The sequence below is a fragment of the Leguminivora glycinivorella genome, chromosome 4, assembly GCF_023078275.1.
Source record: "Leguminivora glycinivorella isolate SPB_JAAS2020 chromosome 4, LegGlyc_1.1, whole genome shotgun sequence".
Classification (NCBI taxonomy): domain Eukaryota; kingdom Metazoa; phylum Arthropoda; class Insecta; order Lepidoptera; family Tortricidae; genus Leguminivora; species Leguminivora glycinivorella.
The window spans coordinates 592,402-617,393 of record NC_062974.1 but is presented as its reverse complement, the minus strand read 5'-3'; the positions used below and the strand labels follow the sequence as shown (position 1 = coordinate 617,393).

The 24,992-nt window shown below is 37.4% G+C and overlaps 1 protein-coding gene across 2 annotated transcripts in view; it reads right to left on the bottom strand.

The window, feature by feature from the left end:
- Positions 1-6,628: 6,628 nt before the first annotated feature.
- The window catches only part of LOC125225464, a 31,199-nt gene continuing 12,835 nt past the window's right edge, over positions 6,629-24,992 (bottom strand). The window contains exons 3-6 of one of the 2 annotated variants that reach the window (XM_048129203.1): positions 18,330-18,462; positions 17,549-17,638; positions 8,156-8,291; positions 6,629-7,060 (exon numbers count right to left, since the gene is read on the bottom strand). In XM_048129203.1, coding sequence (XP_047985160.1) covers positions 6,892-7,060; positions 8,156-8,291; positions 17,549-17,638; positions 18,330-18,462 — 528 coding nt within the window. In that variant the 3' untranslated portion in view covers positions 6,629-6,891. The remainder of the gene's footprint in view (positions 7,061-8,155; positions 8,292-17,548; positions 17,639-18,329; positions 18,463-24,992) is intronic. The other variant, XM_048129204.1, reaches the window with a different exon arrangement.

Below are 24,992 nucleotides of genomic sequence, written 5' to 3'. Positions count from 1 at the left end.
ACAAAACAATATTAAGAAGTATACAAATAATTTAAAACAACTTTAACGAGTGATCTGCCAAAGTGAATAATTTTCATTATGAACGTCATATAACAAATGCCAAATATGTTAGTATCTGCTTATCCTGATAGTTGACTGGTAGACACCGCACGGTAGCACATGTTCTTACCTATTTTCGGTAATTCACAATCGTCTAGTCCATGTTCTGATTGCCGTGACGCTCTTATTTTCAGTGAAATTTGAATAGGGAACTTGACTGTAGTTAAAATAAAATATTTTATACTATGCACGAAATAAAGCATGAGATAACGTCAAGAAAAACATCCAGAAGTTATTTTTAAATCCAATTTCTATTTAATAAGTCAGGTAGAAATATATAAAGTAACTGAGTTGACCGTGATGTCTATTGTCCCGGATTTGTAAGTTCACATTTTTGACACATTTGTTTTGAAGTATGTTGCGATGTGGCTAAGACGTATCGTTTGCCAAATCTAACGATTAATTTCGAATTGGTTGAATCGATTAGGCCCTATGTACAAGGAGGCGCTTAAACAAATATACGATTTCTATCAACTTACTGAAATGTCATTTGAATCGAAATGACAGACTGCCACAGCACTAGTTTAAAAATAAAAATGAATGATAAATGTCATAATAAGTAAATCCTGCGTGATAAATTAATATCGTAAAATACTCACTAACGAAGATCCGCAAAAATGTAACATGTGCTAGATTATGTTTAAAGTAAGCGAAATACTGTTTTGAAGTACTTGATTTTTTTAAAATTATTACATGATTTTATTTAAAATTTCATTAGGTTGCGCGAGTTTACGTATTGTGGACGCTGTCATGTGTCAAAAAGAGGTTCTTACAAATCTGGGACAGTAGTCGTTCAAATTCGTTTTGACAGTTCTTAAAAAGAAGCTGATTTGACTAGAAGGCAAGTAGCCTATTCCGATAAATTCGAATTAGGACTGAAATTTCACTGAAAAAAAATGAGTCGCGGTAATTAAAATTTGCTCCTAGGGCGTTTACTGCGTTTTCACGTTATCCGATCCAATATCGGATGAAGGACCGATATCTCATAAATTTAAGCCGCAATTTTTGATTTTTGCCTTTGAAATCCTTCCGACATCCGATATCGGATCGGATAGTGTGAAAACGCACTTACGTCTTGAGAATGACTGTTTTACTGAATTTTACTCATAACAGCCGTACTGATAACCTAACCTAACCTTATCTTCTCTTGTCTTTGTTAGTACTGAAAACTAGCGCCATCTATTTGACCATCGTCTTAATATTCTTTTGTGTGTGGCGTAAACTAAGCAATAACGAAATGAAAAAGTTACTAAGTTATACTAATCATGTTGTGTCTGCTTGGCTTTTGTTTATAATTTTTATATTTACATAACGTGGGAGTTATTGGGGCACAAATATAAAGGTAATGTAAAAACAATATCACTTTAACTAGATTCAGTCCAGGAGAAGTTAACAACGATTTAATATAATAATGAGTATGAATAACATGTTTTTTTTTAATTTAATAAAAAGTGATATAATAACCGGATAATATATACCGGGTGTCAAATTAAACAAAAAAAAACACAGTGTATAGTCTTATTTTAAACGATAAACTTCGATGAAATAATCTTCCATAGAAGGGAATGTCGAAATCGTTGCCAAGTTACCTTGGACTCACTGTACCTAGTTACTTTATAGAAACCCGTTGTTAATTTAACCCTTAAATGCATAATATTCACCATATTATGGTATCAAAAACGATACTATAGAAATGATCGAACTATACAATATGCTGTCATACTGTATGAAAGTTATAAAATAAAATAATATACAAAAAATTGACGAGGATTTCAATTCTAAAGTCATTTTGCAAGTGAAACCATGTGATACCATGCATTTAAGGGGTTAAAACAAAAACTTTTTCTCAAACATGCAATGAAATATTGTCTTTACGTTCCTTAAAATGGGCTGGGAAGTATCGCTTTTTGGGCGCAACAACTCGAGAGGACTGTAAAGGGATTTCATATTATTTTTCAGGCCTAGGCCTGCAAAGTAACTTTTTTTTATAAAATATTGTCCTTTAGAGCATTTTTATTTTATCTCATTGTATGTTTTTAGAAAAGCACTATACATGCCTCGGCGTGAAAACGGATTCCCGGCCTCGTATCCCTATCCCCTATATACCCACTTGGCCGGAAATCCTCATTTTCCCGGCCTCTGATGTAATGTTCTATTACAGGCTGGTAAAAAAAGAGTAGTAAATGTAGGTACGCCACCGTTTAGATGTAAACCGTGCATGTGGGAACCATTGTGACACTTTTGTATGAGAACAGTAAGTAATACAATAATACAATACAATACATTTATTTTCCAAATCTGCATTACAAAAGCCTAAGTTAATAATAGAAAATAAACAATAGAAATATACTAGAGCTTCTTAGAACAAACAGTAGCCCTCACACTAGGTCTAGCCTGTATCGTGAGGACTGAAGTGTTGCTGTGATAAAAAAAAAAATAGTTCCAATTCTGCTCTTTTTTTGCCAAACTGTAGTAATATCATTATTTTAGAGTAGAAATAAAAAAGTGGCAATGGCAACGTTGCAGTGTCAGTCATCCCTTTCAAATCAAACAAGTGAAGTTGAATAAAAGCTTTTAAATAGTGTGAAAAACGGGACGACACGACGATGTTGCCACTTTTGTTTTGTTTTTTTGTCTACTTTTTGGTCAGACTGTACTTGAGACTACCTATGTGCCCTGATAATTCTCATAATTATGTTTTGGAGTATTTCTTTTAGCTGTAACGCGATGCTTGTTGCTTTCAATGTATCGAAAATAACGTCGGGACCACCCAATGTCGAGATCGGGCAACGTTTATTTTTTGATGTTTTTGTTCCTTGATCGTCTGAATTTACAGCTTACCATAAAACAGTAGATTTTTTTATCATCAAGTATTTTTTTCATACAGAAGTGTTAAAATAATAGGCTAGTTTCCTATACTTAAAATATTTAAATGCAATGCACGAAATAAAGCACCACATTATTAGAAGATTAATATGGACAGTAGTTATTTTTAACATACTTTCTATTGAATAAGTCAAAGAGAAAGATATAAAGTAAATGAATTGACCGTGACGTCACTCCTCAGTATTTCATAGTAATTCCATACTAACAAATCGTTTTGACAGTTCATAAAAAGAAGCTGATTTGACTACTAGGAAACTAGCCTATTGCCTGCATGTGGCGCTCCTATTATTTTCTACTCTTTTTTTGCCAGGCTGTAGTGTGTATTTTTTTTGTATGGGAATTTCCATAGACTTCAGCAGCTGCGTGATGTTGATGTGTCTGTTAACTGTGGCGAGTCGGTATTATAATACACGAAGCAAATAAAATATAAATAAGACCTGCACGGGTAGCATGGTCGCGCGATAGACGATAAAATATCAGGCCGTCCCTATCGCACTTACTAATAGTGCGATAGGGACGGCCAGATGTTTTATCATTTATCGCGCGACCATAATTGCCTGCCTGATAGATGGCGTGCGAACTTAGTTACATTGCGGGCTGTTGAGGGTACATACAATTTTGCACAGCCATCAAATAAATGTAATAAATTTCGTATGCGAGTTCTCGTACCGTCTAAATGGGCCCTAAACCTGACCATCAGAAATATATGACTATGCGCCACGCGGAATTTCGTTAAGGCTAGGTATTTTCTTCATACTATACTGAACTGTCGTCACCTCATACATCAGAACAACACCCTCTTGACAAAGTCAATAAAGTCATATATTTCTGATGAGGCTTTATCATAATTTTGTAAACATTTCACATATGACGGTTCTGTTATTTTTTATTGTTACATTATGTTCAGTTATGTAATATGATAATATGCCAGTAATTTCGGTAAATAACCTGAACTAGTAACATGACAATATTAACTGCTTACTTTAGATGATTGGCCAAAATCTGGATAATATACACTTTTAGAAAATTATACTGCCGCTGGTTATTTTCTAGACGTATTACAGTTTATTGTGTACACTTGTACAGTCAATGGTATTAAATATCGATGCGGACAGAGTGCCCAATAATGTGTATGCACAACCTTAACGTGTAAGCAATAAAGTCGTGTATACATACTTTTGGCTTTTTGTCCGTATATATTTTTTATACATTGATTGTAACTATAGGATAGGTATCGACACGGGAGTTGAAGTAAATATTACATGAAGTACTTAAATATAGTAAAAAGGTAGTCAATTTGAAACTTGGTAAATCTAGTAACTTGCTTTTGGTGCGAAGAATTGTGCCTATCTGTCAACCTTCATCGAAATAAGCTCAGCAGGGCGTAAGGACGGCTGTCTTTCATTTGTCACCATGTCTGTCACGTTCAAACAAGTATGTAAGTGCGAAAGTGACGCGTGATATGACAACTGACAATAACCTAACCACAGATAAATCTAATTCTGTGAACCTGACCAATCATATGGCCACAGTAGTTTAAGCGGCAACCCACACTCAGGCGACGCACGTCGTAAGACGAGAAACGGACGTCAGCACCGCACCGCACGAGTGTAATTTAAAAATCGTCTCAGTACATTTTGTATAGGAAGGACGTAAGACGCGCCTCAAGCGACGTGCGTCGCCAGACTGTGGATAGTCCCTAAGGAAGACTAGTTACTTTTGCTTCATCGGTAGGTAAGCATTGTGTGAACGACTTCAATTCCGGTGCCGAAACCCATACTAAAGAGTATAATTTTAATGTAGTGCAAAAGTCAAAGAAAAGGAAATGTACATTTTATAATTCATTTGACTTGGGCACTATTAGAACTGAGAATAATCAAATGTTATTAGATCAAATATCTCGTGAAATTCATAACAATGTACACAAATTCGCTTTAAATAAAAGTGCAATTAAATTAGTAATTGTAATGCACTTGTGATGTATAAATTGAGTTTAATATAAAATTATTTAGTTAAATTGAACCGAATAGCATTGGTGCGTTACTGAAGCGAAAGTGTGGGTACGAATACAGTTTGCTGTATAATATTGTAGAAAGTTATTCAATATAAATTCACACTTGACTACCTTGTTTTATTAAATACAACGTTTTCACAATATCCGATGCGATATCGGTTGTAGAACATCGGTCCTGGAATTTCTTCCTGACTACATCCGATATCGAATCGGATAATGCGAGAACGCTCTTAAACTATAACAAAGTTTTCTTTTAAAAAGGTTGGTTATCGTTTTTACAATCCACCGATGGAACAATAGCTGACTTTCACGGAACTTCACTATACGTCTCCCTTCCACTAAATTATCATCCGGGATGAAACAGGATTTTTGTTTTGAAAAGGGCTAAATCCTCCTCGGCTCATATAAAAATAGGCCCTTTTGAAAATAAACTTCTCAAATAATCAGAGAACGGACAGTTGGGCGTCATTTGTACAACGTTTTCGGAATAATGAACCTTATGTCAGGGGCGGCTCACTCCGCGATCCTTTCACCGCGCTACAAGTACATGCCGGCGGCCGCGAGTTCGCGGCCCATTCACTGGCGACGACCTTCGCGCGGCGCAATAGAATTCAATGTCGTCTGCACGCGTGCGGTCCGTTTGTTAATGTAGGTAAGAATTTAGAATGGCGGCGTTTTGTAAACATCAAAGGAGTGAGCCTTCTGTACTTGTACTATTATATATTCTGTGGTTATGTGTGACGCTCACCCTATCTGCAAGTAATTCGCATACTTAAAAGCCTCGGAGAGTCCTAATTAGTATGAGCCTTTACAAACCTAAAAAGACCAACCAGTTTCAGTCTAAGGTCCTTAGCTGATGGCTGACTGATCTAAGAAAAAAAAAAATAAAACTCAAAAATGCCTTCTAGTCATATAATGATGTCAAACAGTATCCATCCAACATACATGGCCCCTGTCACCGCCGCGCTCCTCAGACTCTGTCCTAACTTACTCAACTTCAAACGGATCCTGGCGCCTATCCTATAGCGCTTGAGGTCCAAAGGACAGCGTTTGAAAACTTTAAAAAAGTTATATTTCGCTATTTTGGTGGCCATAATGTTCAGAAATTTATCAATTTTGAAATCTCAAACGAGCATGTTAGGTTAGCAAATTTTTTTTTTCGCGAGAATTGATAATTTTAATCGTTGCTCGATTTATTTTGTTTACATCCTTAATGTTGCTGTCTCTTCTGTGACAATAATATACCTAATCCTTAGAATTTGTCTTAATTTTCTGCAATAATTGATTTTAAAATCTTATTGACAATCTTCACGTTAATTTCGTTACGTGTCTTTGGTATTTTTGCCACTAAGATAATTGACCAGTTTTCTCATCCTTACAATAGTTTCTTGACATTTTAGTTTTTTTTTCTCTCAAATTCTTGCACAACGTTTCTCTATTCCCATACAAACTATAAATGTATACTAATACTTGATTATCCTTTTAACCGCTTTGATTTTTTCCCCGAGCAGTGCTTGCGTCGCCGCCGTTAGTACGAAGTTGTACGCAGATATGTCTTATCTTATTTATCAGACTTCGGCGAAATGAGCTAGACAATATTATTGTCTGTCATATAATATATCGGACTGCGACGGTTAAAGGGATAGTTTATATTTTCATTACGTTATTTCACAAATTCTTTTCCAAATTTTCTCTATTTTTTCTTAGTTTCTACACTTTATATCTTGATGCTGTTCACCTAATCATTCGTCCTTAAGTAGATTAATTATTTGTTAAATCCGAAAATCTGTTTCCCAATTTCATATTGTTATTTTATTTGTTCATACTCTAATGTTCTTCAAATAATTCTTTGTCTTTGGTTCATTGTTGGTTGAATTCAAAGTCTCAAATTCTCAACTATTAGTACTAGAAGTGACATTGCTAGTGGTGGACCAGTCAGCGTTGACGTCATCAGGTCTTGGCGGGAGTATGATCTGAAGTTCCTCCTTAATTTGGACCTCTTCATCTGTCAGGTCTTCGGGTATGCTGTTGTCTATTGCTTCGTTTACTGAATCGCAGCTACTGAAAAGGTAATGTTTCGTTGTGTATTTTAGCCAAGAAAAATGGAAGGGAAGCAGAAATTCGAGATTTACACGGAAACGAACAATCTTAATGACTGCCGAAACAGTGAAAGTCGCAATTTTCCTGAACTTACTAAGAGATCAAGGTTTGACCATATTTAATTTATTGTACAATGGTCGGATTAATTAAAAACATATTTTTAAATCAATTATCAGGGAGCGTACTTTTCATGCCGATGACATTAATCTGACGTCACGCTCCGTATAGGGTGATCCCAAATAGTTTTATTGTAAATTATTAATCATTAGTCGTCAATCATTTTAATCGTGTACAAATTACTTCAAGTACAGTAGTCCATTTACATGTGGCATAAATAATACCTACTTGAAATGTGAAACGTGAATAAAATTATTTGATTTGTTTTTATAAATAAATTTAATTAAATAGTATTGTTAACAACACATTACAATAAATACGTAGAAAAGAGAATTCCTCTCTAACGTAAAGCACGCCATCCTTCTTGCATTCATTACCATGCAAAGAAATTCATAACTTAAAATGATTAATGACTAATGATTAATAATTTACAATAAAACAATTTGTGATCATCCTATATGGAGCGTGACGTCAAATTGATGTCATCGGCACGAAAAGTACGCTCCCTGTCAATTATCTTCTTTTGACGTCTCCTTGGACGTTATCTGCTCGAACACATTGCCTAGCGACGTGCCATCGCCCGTGACGTGACGTGAATGGCAGAAAAGTGTATAATGTACCTAATGTTTCAATAATAAACACCTCTGCCCCATCACACATTACATCCGTGGCGGAAAATGTTACTTAATAAAGAATGATATGGTTCTCATACCTACTAGGTGTGACTCGGTGGAATAGTTATATCTACTCGTGTGTGTTAACAGTGGGGACTTTGCTATCGACAGAAGGTTTTGACTCGACTGTAAAGTCCTACATCAAACTGTTTCTGCTTAGCCCGATGCAGAATGCCTCACGGCGTTGAGTCCGCCATTTGCACTCTTTCTTTTGTAAAATTGTGCTATAAAGTTTAAATGAATTAAATAGCTTGTAGGTACTGACTCGCGCTGATCCCCCGCCCTGACCGCCTGCACGGACGTGTATAGTCTCGCTCGAGCTCCGTGTAATCTCATGCCGACTGGGACATCTTCTGCTCCTGATCTGATCTCGGGAATCGGGTGAAGTACTAGACCGTTTTCTGGAACATATAAATTGTGTAAGCAGCAGAACCCGCAGTTAAGATTTTGGCACACCTCTGACAAATATATGAAAAAAATCGCGTTCCTAACCATAAAGTCTGAGCTCGTGCAAGCGAACGCGTACCACGCTTGTATGACTAATAAGTATGACAGGTCGACTGGTCGCGTTCTTGACAGGCAGTAACTGTGAGGTATAATGGGTATAATCGAGAGCGGGTGGGCGGCACTTTTAGGCACAGGCGATCAAATATATGAAAAGGCTACACAGTCTAAGGTAGCGTCCCCACTTAGGCGTCGCGTGTCTCGGGGCGCGCAACGGACGTCTCCGCCACGCCGCCTGAATGTAAGCCTAAGCTCATGTAGGTGAACGCGTACTATGCTTGTGTCAGTGAAATATGACAGGTCAAGCGCGGATCCAGCTTCGTGCCCAGGGGGGGTCACGTGGTAAAGGAGGAGTCACAGGATGCCTTGGGTATCTTATGTGATTTATCTAAGGCTTTCGATTGCGTCTGTCATGAAACACTGATCAGGAAATTGCACTACTATGGAGTGACAGGATCGGCACTGAATTTAGTCAAATCTTACTTACACGATAGAATACAAAGGGTCGACGTGAATGGACAGCGCTCACCGGGGTCACTAGTCTCTATGGGTGTACCGCAGGGATCAATATTGGGGCCTTTCCTGTTCCTTATCTACATTAATGACCTGCCATATCTTGTAAAGACCCACCATGATATAGTATTGTTTGCAGATGATACTTCCCTTATTTTCAAAGTCAAACGTCAGCAACAAACTTGTGAAAATGTAAACAATGCTATTTCCGAAGTAGTTAATTGGTTTAGTGTTAATAACTTATTGTTAAATGAGAAAAAAACTAAATGTATTAAGTTTGTAACGAGTAATGCTAAAAATGAACAAGCAAGTGTCGTTGTGAAGGATGAGAAATTGGAACTCGTAGATAGTACAGTTTTTCTTGGCATAACTTTAGATTCTAAACTTCAGTGGGGTCCCCATATTGCTACCCTCTCGAATAGACTGAGCTCTGCAGCATTTGCAGTGAGCAAGATCCGTCAGTTAACAGACGTGGAAACAGCTCGATTAGTTTATTTTAGTTACTTTCACAGCATTATGTCATATGGTATTTTACTATGGGGCAGTGCTTCAGAGATAAATACCATATTTGTTCTGCAGAAGAGGGCTATTCGAGCAATATACAAAATGAACCATAGAGACTCACTTAGAGATAAGTTTAAGGACATTAATATAATGACAGTGCATTGTCAATATATTTATGAGAATATTATGTATGTACATAAAAACATTTGTAAATTTAAGAAAAACAGTGATGTACATAATATAAACACTAGAAATAAGCATAAGCTTGCAGTGCCCTTCACTCGGCTCCATAAAATAAAAAAATCATTCATAGGTAATTGTGTAAGATTTTATAACAAACTTCCTAATGCCATCACTGAACTGTCTTTTAATCGATTTAAACATTATGTAAAGCGTATACTGATCTCTAAAGCCTACTATAGCACACAAGACTACATGAATGATGAAACACCGTGGGATACAAGTATTGCTGAAAACCATTAATTATATAGCTTATTAATGATGATATTGATAATTCAATGTATTTTTATACAATTTTTTTGACATTTAGAATTTATTGTAGAAGTTTTTAGACTAGTATTTTTTTTATACAATTTAGATTGATATCATTTTATTAAATCAATGTAGTTTTAAAACAATATTGTTTATTGCACCAATAAATTGCTCTGATATTTAGAATAAGATGAATATTGTAGGTACACTGTTGACAATTTAAAAGTGCTTATTGTAAGCCTATTTGAATAAAGAATATTTTGATTGATTGATTGATTGATTGAAGGCCCAGGCCCCAAGGGTGGATCACATGGTCTATTTGTATGGCCAACCTAGGCTCCAGGGGGGGGTCATGATCCCCATGACCCCCTTCTGGATCCGCGCATGTGACTGGTCGACTGTTCGCGTTTTTGACAGGCAGTAACTGTGAGGTAACCGAGAGGTAGGCGACACTTTCAGCGGGGAGCGGGAGTGACCATACTGTACGATAGTACATTACCTACTCTTTATTATACTGTGATTTTGGACAACGGATATTCAACTCAACGGTTTAGGTGAGTCTCTGGTGTAAATAAGTAGGTACTCAGGGGTTTTCAAATAACGGAGGCACGTAACGACATCTGCCGTGAGAGTGTAACACTACCAAATATTTAATTCTCGAACAACCTCGGGTTAACAGTAATGAAAGTTACTGGAAACGAAGAGTAGGTAATCATTTTATTGTAGATGGCGCCACTACAGTTAGAAAATAATTTCTTATAGTTATAAACAATAATTTGAATTTCCCGATGGTAAGCGATAACCGTCACTAATGGTTAAATCCAGTTTGGCAAAACCGGATTTAACCATTAGTGACGATTACATTAGTAGGTGCCTATACATATATATTTTACAACAAAAATGCTATTATTCTGTGGATCAATTCTTTACTGACATTTTTGATTAATTAGTTTTGTGTACCTATAATGTAGTGAATAATTGACATTTTTAAGTAGCTATCTAAATTTGAAATAAGCAATTAATGTAATTCTTACTATTATAAGCATGTTAATGAATGAATCTAAAGTCGCCGTCAATAGAACTTGTGAATAATGTAAACAAACCATGCAGTCAACATGTCTTTAATTTCCATTGTAACTCATCAGATACTGGTTAAATCCATGTGTTATTTAATCAATGCATATCACATTATGATCCTCAACCTTTAAAATAATAAAATTGTGCTAGAATATTGATATTTTATATAATCGTTTGCTTACATTGTTGACAATTTCTATTGACAGCGATTTTAGTATGTTAGCTTTCTATGTTGCTATACCCTGACGGGTGCATGTTGTGACCTAATCTATAAAAACACCTATTGTAAACACATGTGTATGCAATAAATGATATGAATATGAATATGAATAAGTATCTACATCTGCATAGATACATAATATATATTTGTAATATTTGTATGTAGATGTGTGCTAAGTGTGCTAATGTTTGCTAACTGTACGTACACACGTCGTATACAAAACTAATATTAATTAGCGTTATTGCACATTACAAATATATGAAATACTAGCTATTGCCCGCGGCTTCGCTCGCGGTAAATTAAAAAAATAGCGCAATGCTTCATACAAACTTCCACCGTTTTAGGGAAGTGAGGGGGGGTTTAGAAAGAGACAAAAAATAGCCACACTCCATCCCTTCCATTATCTCCATTACAAAAATAACGTCAATTCGTCGCTCCGTTTTGCCGTGAAAGACGGACAAACAAACAGACACACACACTTTCCCATTTATAATATTAGTATGACATACATACATATAATCACGCCTGTATCCCATAAAGGGGTAGGCAGAGCACATGAATACAAAGTTTCAGCGCCACTCTTGGCAAAAAGGGGTTGAAAGAAATCCAAATTGTGACATTGCAGTGACAGGCTGACAGCCTCACGCCTACGCCACAATTTAACCCATATCCCACAGTCGACTTCTACGACACCCACGGGAAGAAATTCTTAACCCGTCATCACAAGAGGGGGGGGGGGGGGGATATTAGTATGAATAGCATGAATATCACCAGCTAGTTGATATTTTCTCAGCAATCAGCAAAATATTTTTTTCATTCTCGTCTGCCGCAGCTAAGGTGCCAAAGGCATTAGGTATAATTAAGTGCAAAGTACTAGGTATAATTAACGCCCATCTCATAAAGGACGGTAACGACATAATTAATCATGCTCTTTCAGCTGTCAGCCATTCATTAACTTCGAGAGAAAAGAAAATTCGAGATAATTTCGCTTTAGTTACCTAATGTTGTTGAAGAACGCAGAAGAAAAACTTTCTGGTAAGTGCAACAAGTTACAGTAGGGTTCGTTTATCTACACGATTACGAGGACATAAATATCTGAACATGACTTTTAGTACCTTTTTGCATTATCCGATCCGATATAGGATGGCGGAAGGATTTTAAAAGCAAAAATCAAAGATGGCGGCTAAAATGTATGGGATATCGGTCCTACATCCGATATCGGATCGGAGAATGTGAAATTGCACTTATTATTAGCATGATAGAGAGCAGTCAGATATTCTAGCTCACTTCTAATGTGTGTAGACTGTAGATGTAGCTAAACTAACTCGACTGTACAGTTAGGGTACAGTATAATAAAGAGAACTAACGTACAGTATGACCACTATCGCTCCCCTCTGAAAGTGCCGCCCCCACTCGGTCACCTCACAGTTACCGCCTGTCAAAAACGCGAACAATCGACCTGTCATATTTCACTTATACAAGCAAGTACCTACGTGTTCACCTACACGAGCTTAGACTGTGTGCTAGGAACGTGCCTCTTTCATATATTTGATCGCTAGTGTCCGAACATGTCAAAATGACAAGCAGTAAGAGATTTCTTACAATCTGATTTATAACGTCACTGTGGCATAGTCCTACAGTGGCCTCTAGGGTTCCAATTGGTTGACTGTAGGTACCTACCTGCAGTTACTTCGCCAACTTATATTTTCTCGGAAACGTTCGCAGTTGTCATGCTAGCTCGGTCAACGTTATGTCCATGGGCCAGTGAAGAAGTCGGTATAATTTGGGGGTACTAAGTTTCCTTTTTACAGCAGTTAGATAGGCTTATAAGGATGCTAAAAAACTATGATTGCCATCTCAAAATGGTAGCTAAACAAAATGGCCGCCAATCCAAGATGGCGGATATTCAGTTTTACAAAATCGACCATAACTCCAGAAGTATTGGTCTAATTTCATTTCTTTTTTTTTTAAACGAAAGCTCTTTTTGTGTACTCAAATAATTGTTATATTCATTGTTTCGATAAATTCAACCATTAGTTGGTAATTAACGAAAAATGTAAAAAAAAATCTTTTTTTCTAAGACTTTTTGTCAAAAATCATGTTTCTACAAAATACCTTGCATATCCTAATAAACATTTAAATGCAGAAAAATAGTGCCATTAATCACCTTTAATTTGATGTATAAAAGATACAGACTTAATTTACAAAAACACATAGAGGCTTAATTTTAATTCTGTCTTCGTTGAAATTCACCGTTGTGCATACGGTACTAAAAGCTTCAGGTTGAAGTTGTAGATTACTAATGTGCTGTTTTTAGTATATTTCTGCAATTTTACTTACAATTAAGAAAATAACTGAACATGATAGTATCCGAAATCCATTAGCTTTAACAATATAATAAAATATGACATAGGTAAAGTACTGTTTTAGATATTTTATTATTTTTATAAAATTTCTTTAGTGATGCAGCGCCAACCAACCGAGGTAATACAAAATAAATAAACTAGACATAGTTGAGGTCCTATCTCATCACATTAACCTTTTGACCAGCATGGGCGGATATGGCCGTCGCTGGAAATGCTTCCTAAGGACGCCAACCATCAGCAATGGCCATCAGTTTTGTCAATTACATTGGGGACCCATGCGGGCCTTTTTAATGCCTAATTTTGCTCAAATAATCGCGATCCACGTCTGTCTGGTGTCCGGGGCACGACATATTGTTTCAATATTTGGCGTTTAAAAGGTTAAGCCTAACTCTGATCCGTGTTCGAGAAAACTTATATTTAGTTAAAATAATAGTCTTGAGAAATGCACTATAATGCATTAATAAGGCATATCTATGAAGTATCCGACTACTAAATAACGTGATATAGGTACCTACCGAATAAACCTTAATTTACGCACAGAAATATATAACTTATTACCGATAATGTAGATTGTATAGCCAATATCACTATTATCAAGCCTTCAAGACAATCACAGGTAACAGATTAATTTTATCCTAATTTTTCGAACTTTTATAGCAGGTCTTGTCTCTGAGCTATGCTTCCAAAACAATACACGCATATTCCACCTTCAATCATGACTTACGTGCCCTGGCCCGGCCCAAGCCCATTTTACAGTAGCAATCCGATCTCTATAACTCTGACCCGTCGCCGCATCAGCATCATCTCGTTTCGCTTCCATCGTAGAAAGACATACCGAACGTGTTGTGCTCTATATGCAACTTTTAGCCTCTTTATTTAGTACATTGTTAGTGTCCACATCTCGCAAGCTTATGTCACGGTGAGAAGTACCCAGTTACACACTGATCAAACATGTTGGTCTTCAGTGACTGGTATCCTTACCCTTAATACGTCCTTTAGCCTACAAAAGGCATCCAAGTCCTCCCTGTGATCTCCGCCGGCAGGGACGCCGACCCAAGTCTCTGTATTGTGTTATGGTTCGCCACAACTCGACGTTTTGTGCCTATTTTGCGTGATGTGGGGGATTTAGCTAGTCCTGCCAGCTTATCTCCTCGAGAAATCCTATTAGACCTTTAATGTTGAGTAGGAGAACTTTGGAGAGGTCTCTCGGGGATCTGAGATGTTTTTTCCTGTATGGAGCCACTCTGCTCACTCAATCACCAGGTGACAGGCACCCTCTTCACAGGGGAATGTTCATAGCATCTGTTATGAAAATATGTTTGTTAAATAGTCTACGACCTGTTCTAAATTGGTTACTATTCTCAGGCGGACTTTCCCTAGTTAAAGGAGTGTCTTTGTGAGTTTTCCATTGATGCTAGGCTTGGCTTGTTTGACTGAAGCATTTGATCTGGTTTTGCCAGTGTGCTGTGTGTAGTTTCCTATTCAGCATACCTTGCTGAAGGGCATCGGGAGAATCAGCAGTCGACCCCAGCTGCCTGGCCAGCTCGTAGGCCGCATCATCACCTCGAGATCCACTGTGTCCTTTAGTCCATTGAAGGATGATTTAGTTATTATGACTTACCGCCGTTAGTCGTTTATGGCATTCCTTAACCCAAGCTTTATTTGTTGTTCCGGATAACTTGTCCTCTGTTACTTATTATAAAGGCTGAAATATGGAGCTTTGGATAAGCCTGTCCTTGCCATAACTTTCAATTTGTACATACCTCTATATGTTTAACTACTTTAACCCAACACTCACCGACGGCATACATCATCGGCTTCTGAAGGGGAACATGTGCTTCTTTGAAGATGACAATGTTATCCGCATATCGAAGATAATTGAGGCATACATTTATACATCTATCATCCCTATTGCGGCTTTTATAAATGCCTTCCTGTTTAAAAACTTGGCCAGATTGCATAACCCCGGAGTTCCTCTCTACTAATTGAGATTCGTCGATACGGGTGCTAACTTTTCTTGATTCAATAGCAGGTTGCATAGAAACATTCGCATTTTGGAACACCTATTATGAAAATTCAACTTACGTCAGTAGGTAATTAAAACGTCTGTTATTAACGTCTTCTAACGTTTTTCGTTCGGTAATGACCAACAATACATGTTAATAATATTTAGCTCTACTTTAAGCGGTGATAAATGTCTCAAAGTTTGTCCATCCGGTATATCACGGCTTCGTTGTTTGGTAATCGGTAAAATATAGGTAAGGAATATCTATTAATGCTGTACTAAAGAACATTTCTAAAGTTTGCCCGAATTCTGGGGGTGCTTTTCACTAACCCGCTCGCCCGTAGGTTTTTTTTTTCAAATCTGAGAGTCCTTGAATGTGGAACTATTTTCAATCCGGAATACGATCTAACCCTTATACACAAGATGATGACGGAGTATTCCGTCTCCCGGGCACAATCGCAACAGAATTGCATAGCGAATTCGCGAATATATGAGCGAAATTAGGCATTACGGAGTCCCAATTTTATTGCATTTGGCGTCCGTATCGTTGGCGTCCTTGGCAAGAATTTCCGGTGACCACCGTGGCCGTCCGTGGCGGTCAAAAGGTTAATGGTTCTATCTTGACAGTCTCGATACATGTTAGTCATATACCTAGTACACTTAAATACTTAATTTTCATCATTGAGGTGTGTTGCACATATGGTATCTAAACAAATTTTATCCTAGTACTATAGAATATCTACAAACTCATGGATACTATCATGTTCTATTAACATAAACTATTATTCTAATTGTACAATTGCTAAAATAAACTAAAAACAGCATATTTGTACTCTACAACATCTTTTAGTACTGTATGCACCCCAACTGCACAACGGTGAATTTCAACGAAGGCAGCTTTAAATATAAGCCTCTATTTGTTTTTGTAAATTAAATCTGTATCTTTTATACATCAAATTAAAGGTGATTAATGCCACTATTTTTCTACATTTAAATATTTATTAGAATATGCAAGGTATTTTGTAGAAACATGATTTTTGACAGAAAGTCTTAGAAAAAAAGATATTTTTTTTACATTTTTCGTTAATTACTAACTAATGGTTGAATTTAGCGAAACAATGAATATGACAAGTATATAAGTAAATAAAAAGAGCTTTCGTTTAAAAAAAATAAAAGTGAAATCGGACCAATACTTCTGGAGTTATGGTCGATTTTTTAAAACTCAATATCCGCCATCTTGGATTGGCGGCCATTTTGTTTAGCTACCATTTTGAGATGGCAATCATGGTTTTTTAACATCCTTATAAGCCTACCTAACTGCTGTAAAAAGGAAACTTAGTACCCCCAAATTATACCGTTTGGCAAAATTGGACCAGCTGGCCCATGGACTATATAGGTATTTATTTAGGTTGACTGAAATAGCATGGCACCTCTAACTTTCCGTAAAAATACAAAGGAAAAACATTTCGCAATACATTAGCTTTTGTGGAAATTTGTAAAAAAAATCGTTAGTTTTTCGTAGGTAAACTATCGAACGTTCCGTTCCGACCTACTGCTGGCGTAGCCGAATGGCAATCGTCGAATCGCCGACGGAAATGCAGTCTGGCTCTGTCGCGCCAATACGCAAGAGCGATAGAGATACGATAGCTACGGAACAGATATTCTGAGCGTTCGTGTATGCTACGTACCCAAGGAAAATTATTATAAAATAGCGAAATTTTCAACATAGGAAAAATTCTAAACTTTCCTAATTTTTGTATGAAGACTGAAATTTTCCATTTTTAAAATTTAAATTTCCTATATTGCTTGTGAAACTCATGTAATTTTCTTGGAAATTTCACCTTTCTAAATTCTAAACTTTCCTAATTTGTGTCTGAAGACTGAAATTTTCCATTTCTTAAATTTAATTTTCATATATTTCTTGTGAAACTTTCACGAAGAAAACTTTTTTGGAAATTAAAAACTTGTGCGACTCACCATCAGTCATTGTAGGTTCTTTGGTTCTTAGGTCTCGGTTGAGGTTGTTTTCATCAGGGGGTAGCATTACTCTTGGTGTGTCTTGGTTATCTGCAAAATTTCTATACAAGTTATTGTAGGCTTTCTCAGTATACAACTAATTTTGACGAATGATGTCTCTCGTTTTCTGATTATAAATGCCTACATATGGATAATAAGGTCAGCGCGGATCCAGGAGGGAGGGGTGGGAGGGGGGGGGGCTGATTGGTCCTACCCCCAGCAGGGACAGTAACAACATGTCTGGGAACATCGCCAGTGTGCGCCATAAGACGTCGTGTGATGTCCTCAGACATTTCGGTAAATACATCTGGCAACATCGCCAGTGTGGCTCACAACAAGGGGTCGTGTGATTCCGGAGTAATATTACACAAGTAATCGTCGCGAATTTATTACAGTAGGTAATTTAGGAAAGGAATCGATTGCTAAAAGATGATGATTACTGTAATGGTGCTGTAATGTGTCATTTAATTCGAAAAGGAATCGATTCCGCCCAACTCTCTCCACCTCTGTACCAATCTGTATACAGTTTATAGGCTGAACGATTAGTATACAGCATGACACAAAGAGTAGAAAATAATGAAGGCGCCACGGTCTATGAAATCCGTTTTGATTGTAGCAACTATTGTGTCACTTTTGTATAAAAACGGTAAGTGTTGCTATGATAAAAAAAAATAGTTGCATTTGTATCCTTTTTTGCCAAGCTGTACGCATCATCAAATGTCCACAACATTATGGTACTAACCGTTTCTCTGCGACCAGGCCGGAAAGTCCGCATGGCCCCTAAACAGGGACTCCAGTTCGTCCGGCGTCATCCGGCCGAGGTACGGAACCCGCTTTAAGTCCGGACGGTGGAGGCAGCGGTATGAATTGCGACGCTGAAATTAATAGTTATTTGTTATACAAGGGGGCAAAGTTGTATTTTAACGCCGAGTGTGGAATTGAAAAACGAGCAAGTGAAAGGATTCTATAGTCGAACCACGAGCGAAGCGAGTGGTTCGAGAATAGAATCCTGAACTTGCGAGTTTTTTAACACACGAGAAGTAAAATACATTTGCACCCGAGTGTAACACAAAACTTTTCCCCTCACTATAGCGAGGAAACTACAACGCAATAATTTTTAAGAAAAAAAAACCGTCGCCTTTCGGGTTCTGGTGAAAGTTACTTGCGAATGTTGGATTATGTAGAAATGTGTAGGTATTTTTTAAAACTGCTTTTAATGCTTTAATTATTAGATGGCAACATAAATGAATATACGTATAACGTTAAGGTTTGAGGAGTTTCCTCAATTCCTCATGAATCCGATATTATATTATAAGAAATCGAAGCTTGACAAACTTTGACTTGAAAACTCAATATGCTTAACAAACATAACTAAATAAATAAATGTCACTGTTCTGAACTTAAATGCATGCTTTTCTTGCAAAAATACCAAAGTCACTTATGAGTGTGCCGTTCAGATTTGAGGAGTACGGTTCTGACTATCATCAGCAGTTCCACTGCACCAAATGTCACTGTTCTGGACGCAAGTGCATGCTGTTCTTATAAAAATACCAAAGTCACTATAAGCGTGCCGTTCAGATTTGAGGAGTTCGGTTCTGACCATCAGCAGTTCCACTGTACCAAATGTTTCTGTTCTAGACGTAAGCGCATGCTGTTCTTATAAAAATGGCAAAGTCACTATAAGCGTGCCGTTCAGATTTGAGGAGTTCGGTTCTGACCATCATCAGCAATTCCGCTGCACCAAATGTCACTGTTCTGGATGAAAGTGCATGCTGTTCTTATAAAAATACCAAAGTCACTATAAGCGTGCCGTTCAGATTTGAAGAGTTCTATTCTGGCCATCATCAGCAGTTCCACTGCACCAAATGTCACTGTTCCGTACCTAAATGCATGCTGTTCCTTTAAAAACACAAAAATCACTATATGTATGCCTTTCAGATTCGAGGAGTTCCCTCGATTTCTCCAGGATCCCATCATCAGAACTGGGTTCTGAGAAAAATGGGACCAATCTGTATGCATATACATTCAATTAAAAAAAAAATTTCAAAATCGGTCCAGTAACGACGGAGATATCGAGGAACAAACATTAAAAAAAAAAAAAAAAAAAAAACATACAGACGACTTGATAACCGTCCTTCTTGAGATATGAGGCGACGGTTAAAAAATGCGTTTATCATTGCTTCCAGTAGTTCGACAGGTGGTAAATCATCTTTATTACTAGATTCACCTACTTTTATCAACTTTAAAGCAGTTAATTTGACTTTATTCAAGGTCAAATTACTTTACCCACTAGTGGATAAAATGCGTTTTTACCCGCTGGTATTAAAGGACAAAACACGTGTTTCCAAGCTAGTGAGGGGAAAAGTATTTTGTATTAACCTTGTGAGACTTGGTGAAACCATATTTCAAAATTTTAACTTTAGAACTTCCGTTTTGCCCGTGTGGTGACGGGTTAAGAATTTCACCACCCCCTTTCTTCCCGTGGGTGTCGTAGAAGTCGACTGTGGGATATGGGTTAAATTGTGGCGTAGGCGAGAGGTTGGCAACCTGTCACTGCAATGTCACAATTTCGTTTTCTTTCAACCTCTTTTTGCCAAGAGTGGCACTGAAACTTGAGTAGTTCATGTGCTCTGCCTACCCCTTTATGGGATACAGGCGTGATTGTATGTATGTATGTAACTTTAGAACTGTTTGCATAGACTTTAAACTCTATGATACCCCACGGTTCTGAACAGGATGCCCAGTTCATCCGGCCGAAATACGACACTCGAGTTATGTCCGCGAGGTGGATAAACGGGACCTATTAGTTGCAAACCTAAATATTTAAGACTTGTATTTAAAGGATTCCGAAAAGGGATGCTACTTTGTCCGGCCAAGATACGACATAAGCGTTATATCCGGACGGTACGAGCTGCAAAGATGAAAACTAAGTGTTTTGTATTAATAGGTTTAGAAAAGGGATGAGAGTTCATCCGGCGTCATCCGGCCAATGTAGGGAACCCGCTTTAGGTCCGGACGTTGGAGGCAGCGATACCAATTGCGAGGCTGAAAATTGAAATTTTGTTGTACTCAAGGATTCTAAACAGAAAAGAGAAAAAAACTGCATATTGGCAAGACTTTCTACGAACACCGTCATGTAACACGTCAAAATTAAGTAAAAATATAATTAGTGATTAAACGAACTTACCTGTAAGTGAAGTTCGATCACAATTATATGACCGACTTCCTTCGAAGCAATTAGGTTAACTATTTGTAGCTGGTATCCCACGCTATAGCCTTACACGGATCTTAAGAGGGTAAATTAAAACATTAATGTGGCAACACTACCATTACCACCATCCGACATCACCGGTTCACCGCCCTCATTCTGTTTTTTTTTTTTTGTAGGGGTTGGGTATAAAAGTACACTGTTGTAACGTACTAGAATGAGGAGGGTCATTACTAATTGCTTCGAAGGAAGTCGGTCATATAATAATTGTGATCGAACTTCACTTACAGGTAAGTTCGTTTAATCACTAATTATATTTCCCGACTTCCTTCTTCGCAATTAGGTTAACTATTTGTAGGATGTTGAGAGGATGTAACAAAAAAAAATTACGTGGAGAAAAAAGACTTATATTTCTCAAATATCCTTCAATCATCACATCACATCACATTGAGTACAAGTAATGAACAAATTACTTATTTTTATTTATTCACCATTACCAGATAATATGTACTTTGCAAATTGATTAGGATCATCAATTATTTCTTTATTATAGAATTTTGCAAAAACTGACGACGATTCACTCCAACCCGCAGTTTTTCTAATTGTTTCTATATTAACTCCAAGTTTCTTTGCAGCAGAAGTGGCCGCGTGCCGCGTACTGTGGGCACTGAACAACGTAGTGTCTATACCACTGTTATGTAAGGTGTCCTTTATCCAATGGCTAAGTCTTTGAGACGAAATTTTTCCATGTGGTTTCTTATGACTGATAAATAAATTTTTTTTGATTATGTTGACGCAATAACTTTGTTTTTTCTATATAACATACAAGTGCTCGCCCCGGACAAATCTCAGGCCTTTCATTGAAGAAAGGGAGTTTGAGCACAGGTTGTAAAGCATTTGCTTTCGATGTTTTTATGATATCAGGGATTTTTATGATAATTTCCAAATCATTGTAGACTTGTATGTTATCTAGTTTTATTAAAGACAAAGTCTGGACACGGTGCGCGGTCACTAATGCTAATAAAGTGGAAGTTTTCATGGACAGATTTTTGCAAATCAAGATCTTCGTTTGGCCATTTGTCGGCTAAATAAGATAAAACAATATTTGGATTCCACGTTAAAGAATACTTTGGGGCAGTAGGTCGTAATCTGTGTGCTACTCTGCGGCGGCGCCACCATAATGAAATTCAACTAATTATATGTTAAAATGATGTTCGTAAGACGTACAGTATGTACGTATAAATTTATGACTGTACCTATAGCGGGAAACGAAATAATGGGCTTTTATTGTGGCGCCGCTGCAGAGGATGCTCTGCAGCGGCGCCACTCAGTTCTCATAGATAGATATGACATCATCTACTTTTTTCTCATGGAAATTGATGTACCAATGCTGTTTATTATGTACGTATTGAAAAAATCACTATAACTTAGTAAATTTATGTACTTTCAGTAATTCCGCATTCCGCCTGAACGGTATGAGCTAGTATGTAAGGAGGTGTACCTACGGGTAAGCGAGAGGGAGATATGTTCCTTCCCGCTCGCTCCGCGCTCGGCGCGTTTCGTTCTAGGTTTCAATAATTATTATTAAATTTATGCCCCTGTTGTACACTTTGCTTTTTACTTCGATTGCGAGGAATTAATTATATTTTTCTCGGCAATTTACACCACGAAATTGTCGTAAAGCGAAAGAACATAATAGGTACATAAGATAACCAATTCCCGCCAACTTTTTTTTCAACATGTGATCAGAGTTTCAGACGCTTGGTTTTTTGCCAAGTCAAAAATTTTTTAAACGATAAGTAATCGAATCCTATTTTATTTAATTTACTTAATTTAATGACAGAAAATACGGAATTCTAATAAATTATAGCAAAAATAAAATAACCTATCAAAGTTTTGTCACCTACACAATTTTATTGCTCAATAAAATTGTACAATATGTTTTAACTGTTTGTCTCTTGAGACCGATTACCTTAGTCTTAGGCCGGCACGGCAACAGACAGTCTTAAAATTCATAATCTTAAAAAACAAGAGTGTGTGTGGACTAGGGCTTCCAAATACCGGACCTTATCTAATACCGGTATTCATTCCGGTATTGGCGATTTCAATTCCGGGATCCCGGTATTGAAATCGGGAAAATATAAAAACCAAGTAATTTGCTTAAAATAACAAATTTTATTCAAAATCTCGTTACTTTTCATGCGTGTTATATACTACAGCGGAATCTTGCCAATCCGACTTAGTGAGGTGTCAAATCGATTACATTTCCAACTTCATAAGTTTCGATTTCAACCCAAACGGTTCGCAAACTTATGTGGCCAAGTCCGTTCAACTTCTATTGTTTTTAAGTATACATAGTTCAAAGGGCTACGCCCTGTGCTCTTTATTTTTGTTATGAGTCCTCAGTCCCAAGTACGCAGTATAAAATCAAACGGGAAAGAGCGCCAGATCTCTACTCAGGTGATTCTGTAAGTTAGATATCGCCGCCATATCGGACATTTCACAAGAAGACGCGGCTATAGCAAACCATGTTTTCTGCCAAATCGATCTCTTTAAGCTCGTGCGGAATAGAACCTTTTACATTTTAATAATAACAAGCCTTTGCATATATAACCAGATGGTTCAAACGGCATCCTTGCGACACTTACGTTTGTGGCTGTACAGCCCAATTCGATAGAGGATCCCTCGTCCGCACACACGGCAGGTGTATGCTCCCCCAGATGAGCGGGGTTTAGAGGCTTGCTCGTGACGCCTCATGCGTTTATCATTCAAGTAGAACCAGGCATTGTCGTGCTTGGATTGAACGTCATGGACAACACGGCGCCACGTGGTTCGGTCTTCGGCCAGTCGTTGCCACGGGTCGCATGGAATATCAAATGTGACCATGTCACGCTTCACGCAATCTTTAAAGCGCAGCGTTGGCCCTCCGACCGGTCTTTTTGCATCTACAACATCTCCCAGCGTGACAAACGAGTCCGCTCCATTCGATACACATGCCCGAGCCACCTCAATCGCCTCTTCTTTAGTATGGCTGTGATACTAGGAAGCTGCTGTGGCTCATTCATGCTGTGTTACATTTTATAGTCAGTGTTAATGATGTAGTTGTGCTGTAGGTTTAACTATAATATCACTTTATTAAATAACAAGCATTAAGAAGCATTTCTCGATTATAGTTTCATCATTGACTTTTGAAATTAGAACATGAGATGATTTTTTTTTAGAAACACATTGTAATCAATATCTGTGGTACAATTTAGTGGTATTTTTGTATTTCGTGGCGCTAGAGGCGCTAATGCACTAATAAAATAAATCCGCCAAATCATTGAACAATTAGCCAAAAAAGCTGAATTGTCCGACATAGATTATCAAAAATCACATTAAGAAATAATCTATGGAATCACACATTACTTTGCGGAAATCCATGATAATCAAAATCAAAAAGATTATCCGCGGAATAGAAACACTTAATTTACGGATTAGAAAAGTATTTTTCTTGATTTTGATAGTTAAGGAGTGATTTCCCAATTTCGGTACTAAGTATAGGGAATGTTATGTACGGCAAAGTTTTGAGCTAGATAGAGTTCAACACACTAACGCACACGCATAGTAAAAATAGAGTAGCTACGGTATACGTTAGTTCGTATGCATTAACCAATTTTTGAAAAGTTATATCTATGATATAGATGCATCAAGGCGATTTGTTTACAGAGGATTTGTGTCCTGTTGCAACTACGTTTGATGTGTTGCTCCTCTGTCACACTTACGTGCGAATTCACAAGTGCGACAAATGTGTAAAAAAATGTTCGCGGCCGACCCTCCTCAATGAATGCTTTTGACACGTATCTTTAATTCTTTATCTAGCTAATCATCGAAAAAACAATCATTTTCATACAAATATTGCAAAAACATCAAACAGAGTATGTGTCAAATCGAAAAACGAGAGCAAGAAGAAGATTTACGCGTGTAGTAACCATCGTGATGCAGAAATTTAACGTTTTTGATGAGTGATTTACGTTCATTTGGTAGTTACTAAAAATACCGGGATCCCGGTATTACTAAATTAAATACAGGTATTGAAATGTGCCCAAAAAAAGGCGGGATCCCGGGATCCCGTGATACCGGGATCCCGGTATTGGAAGCCCTAGTGTGGACGGTCGTGAAATTGTATGGAACTCCGTGCACTCGATCTGATTTTTG